The sequence below is a fragment of the Perca fluviatilis genome, chromosome 8 (assembly GCF_010015445.1).
Source record: "Perca fluviatilis chromosome 8, GENO_Pfluv_1.0, whole genome shotgun sequence".
Lineage (NCBI taxonomy): Eukaryota > Metazoa > Chordata > Actinopteri > Perciformes > Percidae > Perca > Perca fluviatilis.
Window position 1 is genome coordinate 26376716 of NC_053119.1, and position 14849 is coordinate 26391564.

A 14849-nucleotide genomic window follows, 5' to 3' on the forward strand; every position below is an offset into this window, starting at 1 on the left:
GTTGCTCTGATTGGTTGTAGGTCTATCCAGTGAATGAGCATTATAATTCATATAAAGGACAAACTATTTACAGTTCTTCAAAAAAGGCCCAAATGTATGCCACATCTCAAAACAGTGACGCCATTATTCTCTGTAGAACGGTTTTCTACAGAGAAGAATGGCATCACTGTTTTGAGATTTGGCATACATTTGGGCCTTTTTTGAAGAAATGTAAATAGTTTGTCCTTTATATGAATTATAATGCTCATTATGTTTATTTTTGCAATGGATGACTCCAAATATGTAGGAGAACTGTTTTAGACAACACACATGCTTGTGTAGCATTGCTGTGGGTGTAATATCAATAAATATGACATTATTATTTTGATTATTGGCAAAAGTGTCTGGACTTTTTTTGAAAAAAATTATGTATTTTGTCAACTGTTTTATCCAGTATCAATTCTAAATACTATTGGTCGATTAATCGGTTATCGGCAAATACGGCCCAACCTAGCTATCGGTAAAATTGGTCGACCTCTATTATTTATTCCAATAACACCAAAAGAATTAAAATGATTTATTGAAAATGTTGAGCATAACCACTTCATTTCCTGCATTCTGGTGAATTTTTAAGCACATATTTCTACCTTTTTCTGAATTAATGTATACTGCAACCTGCGTAGGCATAATTTACTCCTCCCTCCTGTTTGGCGTCTTTTGGTGAGGAAGTAACCTCGATCCTTAAATGTGCATATGACAATTATTCAGCTCAATGATACATTAATTCATTTTAATTTATAATAGATCCCTGGACTGTAATATTTCAGATGTGTTTGAGCATGTTTTCTGCTCATGTCCAAAACTTTGTGCACATTCAAAATACAGTATATGTGTTCTCTGATTTGGAGGAGACGATGAGTTGTGACATTTTGAGAAAAATAAAGTTAGGTTAGTAGGCTATTACAAGAATAAAGTCACTATATTTCAGAAACTAATCTATACCTATACCACTGTGCATTACGTGATTGGTCTGCTGATACGGTAGATCTCAGACCTTCTGACGGACACAGAGCCCCGTTTGGGTCTCTGGTCTCTGAATGAGACAAATAGTTTAGCTAGAGAAGTAACTGAACGCTGCTCTACATCAGAGGTGGAAAATGGAAACTACAGAAATACACGGAGCACAAACGCAACACATCTACCGCAGCATGCCCACAGCTGAGCGCGTCCATAAACCTGAAGCTGCGCTGCATTTTACAGAAAGAGTGGACACAAGCAGGTCTGCTTCAGAGCTCTGTGTGCCTGAGTCTGAACCGTAGACTGGAAAAGTCACGTCACAGGAACTTCAAACTAAATCATTAGCATTGTGCTCCTAAACTTTGTGTTGATGGCATCAATGTATTAGACTGATTTGGCTATGATTCCTCCCAAAACTTCACCTGGCTTTCCTCACTGAGAGACGGTTGCTAGGTGATAGCAACAAATACGGCATGGTTGGACCCCGCACGTAGCTGCCCGTTCTATTCGCCTCAGAAAAATAAACTGGACAAAGTTACATTCGGGGCTAAACAAAAAAAATTCGGGGCTGAAGACCCGGCAAAATCGTCTGACTCCGCTCCTGGTGTAAACCGGGACATTTTAGCGTCCCGACAGGCTTTTGTCGGGACTCGGGACAAACAATTGAAAATCGGGACTGTCCTGGTCAAACTGGGACGTCTGGTCACCCTAGGTTAGCTGCTTTAGTTTAGCAGTTAGCGGTGGCTTCTTTCACTCTCCAGCTCTCTGTTGATCAGCGTGTCAAATGTTTAGCTGTTCTCTGCCTCCTAATGTGATAATTATGTAATAACTGTAGTTATAGGAGGCAAAGCTCAGCACCAGGGAAACTCGATCGTTAACTGCTGTATCTTAGCCCCCAGTAACGTTAATGGGTGCGGGCTGACCTAATGTAACGTTAGCTCCCGTCCCTTGGCAGCAGCCGGGAAGGCAGGGGGGCTGGGTGACTGTCTGAAAGAGGCACAGCCCATCAGATGTCCGATGCATGGAAAAAAGACTGCAAACTCCTTTGTAATTAACGTTACCGCTCCACCAGAAAATAAACAGTAGGGCTCAGATTCTAGATATTACAGTTGTGATAGTAAGTTAGTTAAAATCGCTTTAATATATGTGTAGGAAAACCCAATCACCAATCATTAATTCAATCGGCGATATACGACCTGATTGCCGATCGGCACAAGCCTAGACTGCACCACGTTTGAGCTTGCACACTTCACCAAACAGAGCCAGGGAAGACCTCTTCAACTGGCTGTGAAAAACACCCATCCTACTTTTAGTTCTGTTGGTTTGTTCAGGTCTTATTACAGTATAATTCAAAGCAAACCTGGTAGGTCCACTTTTACCAGGGAATGTAATGTGAACTAATTACAAGAAACAGCCCCAAAACATTTTCATGAACATGTTGTCCATTGTTTGGTCATTTCTTCATAGGATCTTATTGGCACAAGGAGATGGATGTTGACATTGGATAGCCAGCAGTTACTCATGCTTGGAAAGGCTAGTATAACAAAATGAACCAAGGGCAAACCACAGCCTGTACTGATCACTGTAGTCAGCTAATTCCTTCTTATCTGGTATGAAGACCAGAGATTATGGCAAAAAAATCTCCCCAAACACTCCTTGCCTTCCAAAATGTGTAACCTTGCAGGATGACAGGTTGCCAAAACTCTGTCCAATAAACAAGCTGCTTGTGAGTCCATCTGACTTTGTTTTACAAGCCCCGGTTCACTTGTAATTGGGCTGTGTGAACTTAAATGAACCAAAAAGAAAAATGCAAAAGAGTTTTCATCTGTGGTTAAGACCAAAGAAAACAGGCTCACAAAGGTGTGATCACACCTTTAAAAGCCACAGTCTGTTAGTGTGTGGCTGTTAAAGCATGTTTGGAAAGAGTGTAGTAAATGCTCCTCCCTCGAGTTGAATTGCCCTTGAGCAAGGCGCCTAATCTCCTCCAACTGGTCAAGTGGAGCTGGTTACTGGCCAACAGAAACAAAATGGTGGCTCTTTTAATCAGCAACTTACAGCTTCAGGTGTCGATGTGGACAACTGCACGAGTTGCCGAAAAAGAGCATGATGCATGCTGCAGTCAACAATTCCCTAGTTAAACAAGGTTTATACACACACACAGACACACACACACACACACACACACACACACCTACTACTACTACTACTACTACTATTACTACTACTACTCAAGTTGTCTCTGAGCTTTGCCAGGGTTTACCCCACCACATCACCACACTGCCACCGCAGCCGCATGAGCCACACAGCCTCATGAGATTTCTCACCGCATCATCAACACTTCTCCGTTTCAATGTGCGGTCCAAATTTGGCCGTACTCTAATGGGAACCGCCAACATCTGGTTGATTTGTATTGACTGCTTTATGAATGGCGCTATCTTCTGATGCCTGCTGGATTGTCCCTCATCAATAAAAGGGATATGTAGTTTGTCTGACAGTCTGACTGGCTGGTGTGAATGGCTGAGTTTCACATTTCCAGACCACTTAAAGACTTTTTAATCTCTGTGACCACATTTAGAGCTCCTCTGTTCTTTAATTTGGTCAGTTGCGGTCATTTAAGAAGTCTGTGTACTTGGCCCCCACCCTTCAGTCACATCTTATTTAGCTCCACAATAACTCTAGGTGCTCAAGGTTTCAAGAGAGCACAAAAGAAAGGCTGATTTCAGGTCGTAAAAGAGTGGTTAGAATGTTTTTTCTGATGTATTCAATTTTTAAGTTGTCTACGTTATCTGAATGGAAGTCACCATTAGACCGCAAGAGTAGGTTTACGGCTGTTAAACAGTCTTCAAAGTAATAAAATGTTGCTCCAAACTGATTTCATTCCAGAGCACATAAAATCGGATACCACGGAGGCTGTCCTGTGGATTGAGGATATTGGAAAATTAAGTCAAACTTACTACAATGGGGTTGAGTTTTTTGTTTTTGTTCAGATTTGTAGCATAGTTCTTTCTCTGTGCTTACTGTGCAGCCCGTTCAGAGGCATTTAAATGCTTATGTGTATCTGTCACATGGCGGTGTCTGTTCCTGGTCCTGGTCCTGGTCCTGGTCCTGGTCCAGTCCAGTCCAGTCATGTCCTGTATGTTTTAACTCTCAGAGCAGCAGGTTGAATCACCCTTTTGTGTCCTCAGTTGCCTACTGTGCCATAATGTTCTATTCAGCTCCAGGTCGGAAAAGCACTGTGCACCGGCACCTTCCTGTTTTTATCAAAGACATTTTAACACAGCAAGCCAGAACAACTATGGCTTTCATATTTCATACTTAAATCTAAGCTTATGAATAATAAAAGAGTCACCCCCTTCACATTTTCCCTGTATTGATTTCACATGCATTCCATGTTTGCCGGACACACATTTGTCAGTTTTTTCAACATTATTCTATTTTTTTTCTTCTTCTCTTAAGCGGGAAATTGTTATACACAAACACACACCAGGACACTTCCCCCCCCCCCGACCCCACCCAAAACTATGCCTTTTTTTGTTGTTGTTTTGTTACAACTGTATGCTACAGATCAGAAGCAAAGGTCAATCAGAATACAGTTGCCCATTGTGTGTCTCTTTCCATCTCTCACCTGGTCTTCTCTCTTTTCACTCTCCTCTTTCCCTCCTTCCCTCTGGGGATGCAAACAGGATTACTTATGGTTTGTGTAAGACTCTGTTGTATACACACACACACACACACACACACACACACACACACACACACACACACACACACACACACACACACACACACACACACACACACACACACACACACACACACACACACACAAAACCAGGTTTGGTTTAGGGACCTTTCACTGAAGTACATTTGAATCCTCAAGGCTTCCACCAACTACAGGCAAGCAGCACATACCAATAAATACACAAACCATTTTCTGAATGTAACTGCTGTGAAAACAATACGGGCACACCAGCTGTCCCTAATTTGACAGATGTCCCCAATCAACTGGTTAAAAGTCTTGACAGTGGTCCCCAAATGACACAGCGCAGACCGACACCCTAAATACACACTTCCTGGAACAGAGCAAGACATTAAATTAGAGCTTAATAAGGAAACATACACACAGATGGGGAAAGTGAGATGGGTTGGTAGTGAGTCAATGACAACATTTGCCTTCCCCTCTTAACACCCCCCTCACCCCCCCCGCCCAATGTTTCTCCTTCTTTTCCCATTGAAAGGAAAACTGTGGGTGTAATGGGTTGTTCATGTGCGTAAGAGGAGCATGTTAACATCACTAGCAGTGTTGGGCCTTGTCCCAATATTCCTGAAAGGCAGCTTGATTCAATTGGGAGCACGGTGAAGATGATGGCAGAGCGAGGAAACATATCCACTCCTACAATCTGCGTGTAGGATGCATAGTAGGTAACGGAAAGAAAACCCTTGTACATAATGCCTGACTGTCTTGCTTTTGTCCTTTTTGCCCCCCGCCCCCCCTCTTCTCTCACACACACACACACACACACACACACACACACACACACACACACACACACACACACACACACACACACACACACACACACACACACAAATACACGTAGTAGACAGACAGACAGAGGCAGACAGACACACAGCACAATGCTCTGAGCACAAAGAGGCAGAGGGGACATGGGCTTTGCCTCTGCTTAGGTGCGATGTATATATTTTAGGGCTGGGCAACGATTAAAAGTTTTAATCGCGATGAATCGCATGATTTCCCTGATTAATAGCCATTGATTCCATCGTTATGTACGCGAAATCCAATAATGAATTCAAAAGTAGTGTATAGCGCAATTTTATTTGAAATGTTCTGCCATATGAACGAAAGTGCCATAACATTTGTTCTGCTAACACTTAACATCAGCATTTAGTTCATACAGTAGCAATTAAATAAAATATTTTGTGTAAATCTCAACTTAAACAATGTAATCAAAGCAAATACAAAATTAAAGCTTATTGCCACTGCCAGGGCATTAATGTTATCCTGTTTGTTATATATAAAATAAAACTGCCCACAAAATCCTGAGCCACAATCATAACATTAAAACAGGCAATTTCTGTGATAACAGCAGAAACATTTGTTTTCTTATATCAGGGAGTAGCATAACCAGTCTCTGTTCAGTACCAAATGTCCCTGTTAGAGTGAGGTGAAGCACAAACGTTTCAGCATAATGTCTCTCCTCTGTTTTCATTACTGTCAGAGCATGTGAATGCAGCGCCCACTGTTCATCAATATAATGCACTGTAACTCCGAGGTAATGATGGTTACCCAGTGATGTCCAGTAGTCCCCGGTGAGAGTAAAGGTGTCTACACACCAACCAGACGGCCGACCCTCGGCAGAAAAGCCAGCCAAAATGATCAGTCTCCCCGTGTTGGTCCAAAAACTGCCACAGGACACACCAAAAAGACGAGACGAGACGTAATACATCTCTATAACAGCAGGCGGCGCTAATCTGTATTGTTGCCCAGGAAATGACAACCGGCAGCTGATTGGACGAACGCATCACATGGTTTTCTCCGGAAATTCAAAGCCAGACTGTCATGGCGGCCGTTCCGAATACGATCTCATATTGTACTAAAATAGTTCACTGAAACGTGTTTCTGAGAACATTTAAAGCGTGAGTACCGACTGCCCTGCTGGCGACTGAACGTGTCAGGTCGGCCAAAATGAACGCCGACAGCCCCCCCAGACTGACGACGGCACGGGACATACCGAACAGATTTGCGTCACTGACCTCGCCAGACTGTCTAACGGCCGATAATCGGCTAAGTGTGTCAGCGCCATAACACGCTGTAAAGGTGTCGCTTTTGCGGTCCTCTCCTTTTCATACAACTGGTGTATTCTTCTTGTGATGGTGCATCTTGTAAAATCTCATACCTCAGACCGACGTCCTCCACAACACTAATGGGCCTGCAGTCTGTAGCTATCCACTTCGCTATGGCATTTGTTAGCTTCTCTTGCCTTTGTTTATCTATACATCTCCAACGCGCTGCATCTAACGTAGTCCGCCGAAGCCTTGCGCCACTGTTTGTTTCGTTGAATGCTGGTTTCAACTGTGTGTATTGCATGTAGGTGATATTTCAGACTGGAGGTACTCCGGCGATAAGAAAATTCAACTTTGCAGTGGTTACAAATAACTTTGGTCCTGTCGAGTTTGTTGGTTTGTTTATGCGCTTTTCCTTTTTTCCTGTAAGCGCGGCAGCAGTCAGCACAGACCTTTTCAAAATAAAAGCCTGTGAGCAACAGACTTTTACCATAATAAAAGAAATAATAAAAACGGCATTAATGCGCGATAAAATAATTGTCGCCGTTAATTAATTAATTAATTAATTAATTAATGAGTTAGCGCGTTAATAACGCCTTAACTTGCCCAGCCCTAATACATTTCAAACAAAAAATAAGAATGCTCTCTGCCAGCACTTTCTCTCACTGCTGAAATGTGTCCTGCAGACGCCTGACACATTGTTTAATGAGTCTCATCGCTTTGTTGATTTCAATCTCAGGGCTTTGTTTTTGTGAATTGTGCTCTTTGAGGCCGGTATTAATCTTCGCCATGTGTATACACAAGGTGTCCAGTGCTGCGCCGTGTAACTAGGAATTGTCATGCGACAAGGTTTGGTTCAAGTTGGGCGAAGTCTTGTTTGGCTCACTGCTTCATTGTTTCCCTCTGTTGCCAGGTCTGGTGTTTATAGCGCTGTGGTAGACCCCTTTCCTCAGTCACCCCTACTTTCCTCTTCCTCCTCCCGAGTCACAATCCTCACATCGTCTACACCCATCTTTCTCCCTGCTGCCTCCTTGTCCTTCTCCTGCAGCAAACTTCCCTTGGCCTGGACCAGTGTTTACGTTCTGGATTATGCGTTCCTCGATGGCAGTGTATGCGAGTGCAGAGAGACACAGAGGGCCTCGCCGGGCCATTCGGTTTCCAGGTGCTTCTTTGGTGTTTGGCAGCTCTTTGCCTGTGCCTGACTAAGCCCTCTCCTCCTCACTGGGTCTGCACTCTTGTCTCTCATCGTGCACTCACTAGAAAAACCTCCTGTAGTTTGCAATACAGGCGTTGCCGCAAGACAGGAACACAAAAGCAGGGTGGTTTTTCTTTTGATTGAAGGTTGTGCATGTTTTGCTCTAGCTGCTCCTCAAAGCTGGTATCAGAGACCCAAATGGCCAGGTTTTAGAGAGTAACATGAATTGAAGTCTGAGTTAAGTATCACACCAAAATAGTACTTTCCATAATAGTTGTGTTTTGGATGGTTGTATGTCGTTCGATGCCTGGTCACGCCAGTATTGTCAGAATGGACATGTAAGGGTCGATTGTAGTTCACACACATAAAGACTGGGTTGTGGTTAATATCTTAATGCAGTGACCTCCTGACTATCTCTGTAGGCTAAGTCCCAGCCAGTCTCTCCCACCAGGGTGTCTTGTTTTTCACTGAAAACCTCTAATTAGGATTAGTCAGTAACTAAGAAATGCTTGTGGAAGGTGGACTGTGGTCTCTCCACCAAATAAAAAGAAAATAGGCAGTGGCTTATTAGAGCTCATTGTTTTGGGCTTTAAGCTAACTCTTTTTTTTTTTTTAAATAACATATTTCAAAAATCTATCGATCAAAATTGGAACTAAAAATACTTTTTGCATTGTGTAGTTTAACTATTCGTTGTATTTTAATCTACTTTAAGGGACTCTGGCACATGTTCAGCAGCTCATTTACATGTTCTCCCCATTACTTCGCATTACATAACTTTGTGTTATTAGAAGCATATTATATGCTGTCATTTTGGCATAAAGCCTCTGCTATTAACACTGTCCTCTGGCAGCAGCAAACATTACGCATGTTGGATGCACGTACAACTAAAGACGAAACAGTCTGCTGCTTTTAAAAATCTGTTGTTTTTCTCTGTGAAACTTGGTTAAACCGAAAACAATGAGCTTTAGCTAAGCCAAATTTGGTGCAGCTCATTTCGGTGCGTATACGCATGTTTGTACCTAAGTACAACGTATGTACTGTAAGTAAGGAGCATCTCATAACTTATTTTTTAATGTGGATGCTATTATGGTCTTACCTGGCCATAACATACCATAACAAAACGCATACAAACATGCACCTGAGCACACCCATTTACACATGCACAAGTCTAAGCATACAATAATGATGCTACCCAAGGTATGGAGTAGACGAGGCCATTTCCATTCTGTATCTTTGGCTGAGTGAGGAGATGTCTCCCCCTTTGGGAATTAAACCATGCTATGTGGTAATTATATGCATGTTTCTCTTGGTATTTTGGGGGTTGGAGACAGACAAAGTAACATTCACATCAGAGCCAGACCATTCCTTAACGCCTACACACTGACCCCAAACAAAATATTTCACATTTTTAAACAGAATAGTTGATTGACAATTGTGTTCATGGAAGCAATTCATTTTATAGTGGTCTGCCTCTATTTAAAATAATTTAGAAGTTTGAGTCACATAAGGACATTTGACTATTTGTCATTATGGATTGGAAGCTGTTGTTTGGTGTAAACTACAATGTTAGTGATCATTATTTACTTTGGGAACATTTGTTAGGATTAGCAGTTTGCACAAAATCCAAACACAGAGATAAAAATGACACATGTAAGTGCGTTTCATCATCAAAAGTTATGATCCGGCTTCATATGAAGTTGAGTCATTTGAGGACAGCAATGATTTGACTCCAGCTGATACTGATAACAGTAAATTTGTGTTGCCAGGTGTCTGGGCGAGGCTGAAGGGATAGGCTATGGATATGTGTGCATGCCTGCACCCACTGACCTGTTAATTTGTTTTGTGCATGGGCGTGCAGGCATGCATGTGTGTGTACTGTACTGTACTCTACGGCGGCCTGACAGATTACGGTTGGGCCAGTGATGCATTAGCCATGGCCAAAGATGGGTTGGTATGGAATAAATAATGGATACCATCCTTTCCCTCTGAATAAATCAAGACCAGAGAGATGAGAGATTAAATGTGAGAGAGAGAGAGAGAGAGAGAGAAAGAAAAAGAAAAAAAAAAAAAAAAAAAAAAAAAATTGAATGCCAGAGAGAAAGAGAGCGTTTGTGTAACTGGAAGAGGAATATAGAGGGGAGAAACCGTGTCCTGAATTCCAAATCAGTATATCACTTCTCTCTGCAAAGAAAAAGGGGAACATTTTAAGGAAAATGCAGTTTGACACTGCAGTTTGTGAAATGATTTTAAGTAGAAAGTAAACTAATTCCTCTTATTATTAGGTATTGACATGATGGTTTCTTAGCTTATTTTTTTTGCCTTTGCATCCCAGGCCCAGGGCCAGACGTTCACCTTCCCTGACATCTTCCCGGAAAAAGAGCGGATGCCGGCGGAGGGCTCCATGGAAGAGATGCAGGAGAAGTTCATGGAGGACGAGAAGCAGAGGCAGAAACTCGACCCCAGGAGAGGAGGGGTCACCGAGTGGTTCGGACTCTGAGACAGCCCACTGACCGGGACCTCTGCGCTCATATGGTGTGGCGTGGGTGTTTCATTGGGAGCATGATATATTGATTTACAGCGCGACTGTTGTGATGTCACTTCTATTTCTGTAAGAAATACTCACTAGTAAAGAAGAATGAGCATGTGTGTGGGAGACTGGCAACGTGTGTTTGTGTGTGAGTGTGTGTGAGAGAGAGAGTGAGTGAGTGAGTTTGTGCAGCTACGGTCTCCATCAACTCAGATGACCTCCTCTCCTTCCTCCTCCCACACTTCCCGTTTCACCTCATTCTCCTTTTACCCCTCCTCTTTGGCACCAGTACCTCTGCACCTCTTCTTCCTTTGACTCCTCTTTCCTCAGGAGTTTCTTTTCCTTCTCATCTGTCGCCTCTGCTGTCCCTCTTTCTCCTTTGCCCCCCCCCCTCCTACTCCTCTTCCTTTGCCACGCTAGGGGAGGGTATACTGTGGCATCCCTAGTTGCTCTGACTCTCAGCCAGTTGGATCAGACTACCTGGACAACCCACATCCTTTCCTCTTTTATGAGTTTGCCTTGGATTAATTGACCACTTTAGGTAAACAACAATTGAGATGTTGTTTCAGCGAAGCAACGACATGGAATTTGCTAGAGTGTTTTATTATTTTGTGGTAGCACCTCTTGCCATAACTGAGAAAAGATTGTACCCAGTGTTTGTGTGTGTTTGCCTAGCATGCAGGACTTGCCAGTGAATCTGTCTAATTGTAAGTGCTGTTGGAATAAGAACTAATAAACGGTCACCAAAAGTGCTCTGCTTACTTTTTCTTGTGTTCTCCTCGCCTCATCTCCCATGGCTGCTGCGCTCAACAACTGGCACTTCGAGACGCTGTTCGCCACACAAGCTGGCCTGCGCGTGTGCCAATGTGGTCTGGTAGCTGTTTTGACAAAGTAATGATCTGTGTTTGAATCGGGCCACTGGAGGACTGAGCTCTCTTACGGTAATAAGGCCCATAAAGGGGAGGGACCTCTCCTGGGCTCGCTCAGACCCTCCATTATGCTGAGAGGCTAAGGTTACAGTAAGTGTCCCCCAGCCGTGACCACTAATGCTGGCTGGCTAATACAAAGGTCCAGTCCCTGACCTTACTCAGCCAACTCAGCTATCACTAAGGAGAATGTCAATATTGATCCTGTTGGCCCATTGTCTGCTGCCTGGAACCACTCACCCCCTGCATTGCTATAAAGCAATCGGATTTGGAACAAAACAAGCCTCCTGTTACACAGCCACTCAATTTCTTTTCTGTCTGCCTCACTCTCACTTTTTTTTTCTTCTTCTTTCTCTGCTCATTCTCTCTCTGTTTCCCAGTCCGGACCTCCAGAGAAACAGCTGCTTAACCAACAGAGAGACTAAATAGAGAGACAACTAGAACCAAATTCCTGTTCTCGCTTTCCTCCTCGCCTGAACTGACCCCACATGAAAGTTGAGAAATGAAGTTCTGGTATTTGCCAAGCATTAATCTGTCCTTGTTTCCTGTTTGTTGTACTGGGGATACCCTGTGCCTTCTAAAGTCAGATACACACACTTGTGCATACATACTGTAAACGGGCATTGAGGTGCTGATATTATTACTCTGTTTAAAAAGTGAGATTTCCATGTCTTTATTATAACCGTGCCTTTAAACGAGACGTCAGGACTGCCGTACGGTTGAGATGTCACAACTATGCTATATGTAGGTAGAAAGTGCCGTTACAGTCATTCCCCGGCAGCAATGACGGCACAGAGACTCTGAGAGGCTGATGCGGAAGACCCGGAAACGCTGACCAATCAGTGTAGACTAGGCTTTTGCCTCTTTTCTCAAACAGGCAGGTGCTAAAACCGAGCATTTCGGGGAGAATTTCCAGCCAGACTGTATGAGAAAAAAAAATTAAAGTAGATAAACATGTTCTAGTAGAAACCCAAAATAGTATGCCCCTGAAAATGAGCATAATATGGGACTGCTGACACTGGTGATTATGTAGTGTTTTGGACATTATGGATACTGCTAGTTCACAGACAGACTTTGAGACACACGTGGAGCTCATCTCTTGCTCACGCAGATAAATGTCTCTTAGTCATTTTAGCTCTTAATAAAGAACAACTAATGAAAAGGGAAACATACAGAGGTTGAAGGAGTAAAACAATAAATGAAGCCATAGAAGGATTGAGACATCCAGTGTAACATGATATTCTCTCTGCCGACTGGTTTCTGAGTGATTCAAATTTTTATGGAAGTAATACCTTTCTCAAAATCATCAATACACATGATATGATTTTTACTGACAACCTAATCTAGCATATTATTCTAATCAATAACAATGTTACATGAGCTAAAGAAGGATAGACTTTCATTTTTAAGTGATAACATCTGTGGAGGACCTGCCGAAATTGCGTATTGTTTGGACCTGAATAAAAACGGATGATTGTTTCTCTTCCAGAACAGAGCACAGGTCGACCTCAAAACACAACATTTACATTAAAAACCTCAGGTGGGATAAAAGCCAAATCACATTCCTTAAAATGTGGACACAATCAGTTTATATGTTGAGAATATTTGCTGTTACTGTGGTTTCTAAAATTACCAGAAGGCTTGTATTTCGGATCATCAGCAGTGAAGGAGAGCCAGGTGACCCCCACCATCTCACTGCACACAGGAGCAGAAAGCTGAGGTAGGTACAAGATGAGGTAGTTTGATGTGATATGTGTCTTTCTATGAAGTGAGCTTTGGAGACACACCATGGTGCATCATCCTGGCTGCAGATCTTAAGGGCCATCAGGTGTCTCCTTATGTGGCAGCCTTTTGACTTTAAGATCTTTTCTGAAAAAGCGATGCGAGAACTGCGTGGCAGACTCTGCAGAACTCCACAGAGGTCATCCTAGTCAGAAAACCCCCCCCGAATATTTTAACATATTTATTTAATCACATTTGAAATGTTTTGCTACCCTGATTCCTTAATGCACTTGATTGTCCTTCGTGTTAGATCCAGAAAATGCCGAACGAGACCCAGGGGATTCCTTTTCATGAAGGTATGGTAGAGTTTGAGAGGGATTGTAACTCTTCTTTAGGGGAAAAGGCACTTTTTTGTAATTTTCTTTTGACATTTTTGACAGAGAAGTGATGGGAAATGAGGGGCTATAGAGGGGGATGACTGGCAAATGACATTGCAACTACATGGTTGAATTCCTAGAGTGGGATGCACCAGAACAAGCACTTTTAAGCACTCTGAATAAATAAAAAAAATCTTTAAATGTTTAGTGATGTGTGTTGATTGATAAATGCCTATAATAAACTATCAATAAATGGATTAAACATGTCAGTCATACAATGGATTTCTTAAAAGAGGAGCTACAATTAGACTTCCGGTGGAGCGAGCACCCGAGATGGCAGCATAGCAGAGCCCGCAGCTAAACTGTTCACGTTCCCCCTCCTAATTAGGTGACTTATCTACTTATAGACGGGAAATATCCGTACGACAACCTACTGACATAAATAAGAATGCAGGCAACTCAGAAGACCATCCTACAATATGACTTGAGACGCCTCAACACACGACAGCCTGTTGAAGACGAAGCGGCCAACATAGCGGCCCCTCCAACGTTGGGGCTACAGATGGAAACTTCGGGAGAGCTAGCTAACATTAAAACGCTGCTACAGGATATCGCTTCTGATATGAGTGGTCTAAAGGCGGGCATGGATGCAGTCCAAACTACCGTAGAGAAGTTAGGGACTTGAATGGTGGAGGCCGAGGCACAGATTTCGGCCCTGGAAGATCAAGATCATAGTAGAGGAGCGGCAATGGAGACGGCGGCTAAAACCATCACACTGCTCCAGGAGAGAATAACTTATCTTGAAGATGCCGGCCGCAGCAACAACGTTTGCATAACGGGGATAGCGGAAGATGCTGAAGGTCATGATATGCAGGGCTTTGTGAGGAGACCCATCTCTAATGCGCTGGATGTGGAGCTTACATCGGAGTTTAATATTGAGCGTGCCCACAGAGCCGGCCGGAGAAGCGGCAGAAGCCGACATATTCTTGTGCGCTTCCTGAGGTTCGGAGCTTGCGAGGCGGTGTTGCCATTGACATATATATAATGGACCAATAGACCCCGTTGCTCTGGACGGAGACCAGTGAAGGCTATTAGAGGCACTTTTCCGGTGATCTCTTGCTTTACTGCGCAGCCTCCAACTGACAGAGACGGCGTAAATGTGACGTGAGCAACGTGTCTGAAAGTTGTAAGTCTTCTGGTAGCTGTGCCAAGAGAAATCTCAATCATTCCCAATCTTACAGAGACGGAGAGCGTAGGTATATGTAAGGAGATAACATAAGCACAGGCTAATTATTGCTAA

General features: G+C 43.1%; 1 protein-coding gene across 1 annotated transcript in view; it reads left to right on the forward strand.

Annotated features, from left to right (window-relative positions):
• The window catches only part of mrpl23 (mitochondrial ribosomal protein L23), a 48274-nt gene extending 36998 nt beyond the window's left edge, over window positions 1-11276 (forward strand). Inside the window, exon 5 of the mRNA XM_039809223.1 lies at window positions 10330-11276. Coding sequence (XP_039665157.1) covers window positions 10330-10494 — 165 coding nt within the window. The 3' untranslated portion in view covers window positions 10495-11276. The remainder of the gene's footprint in view (window positions 1-10329) is intronic.
• The last annotated feature ends 3573 nt before the right edge of the window (window positions 11277-14849 follow it).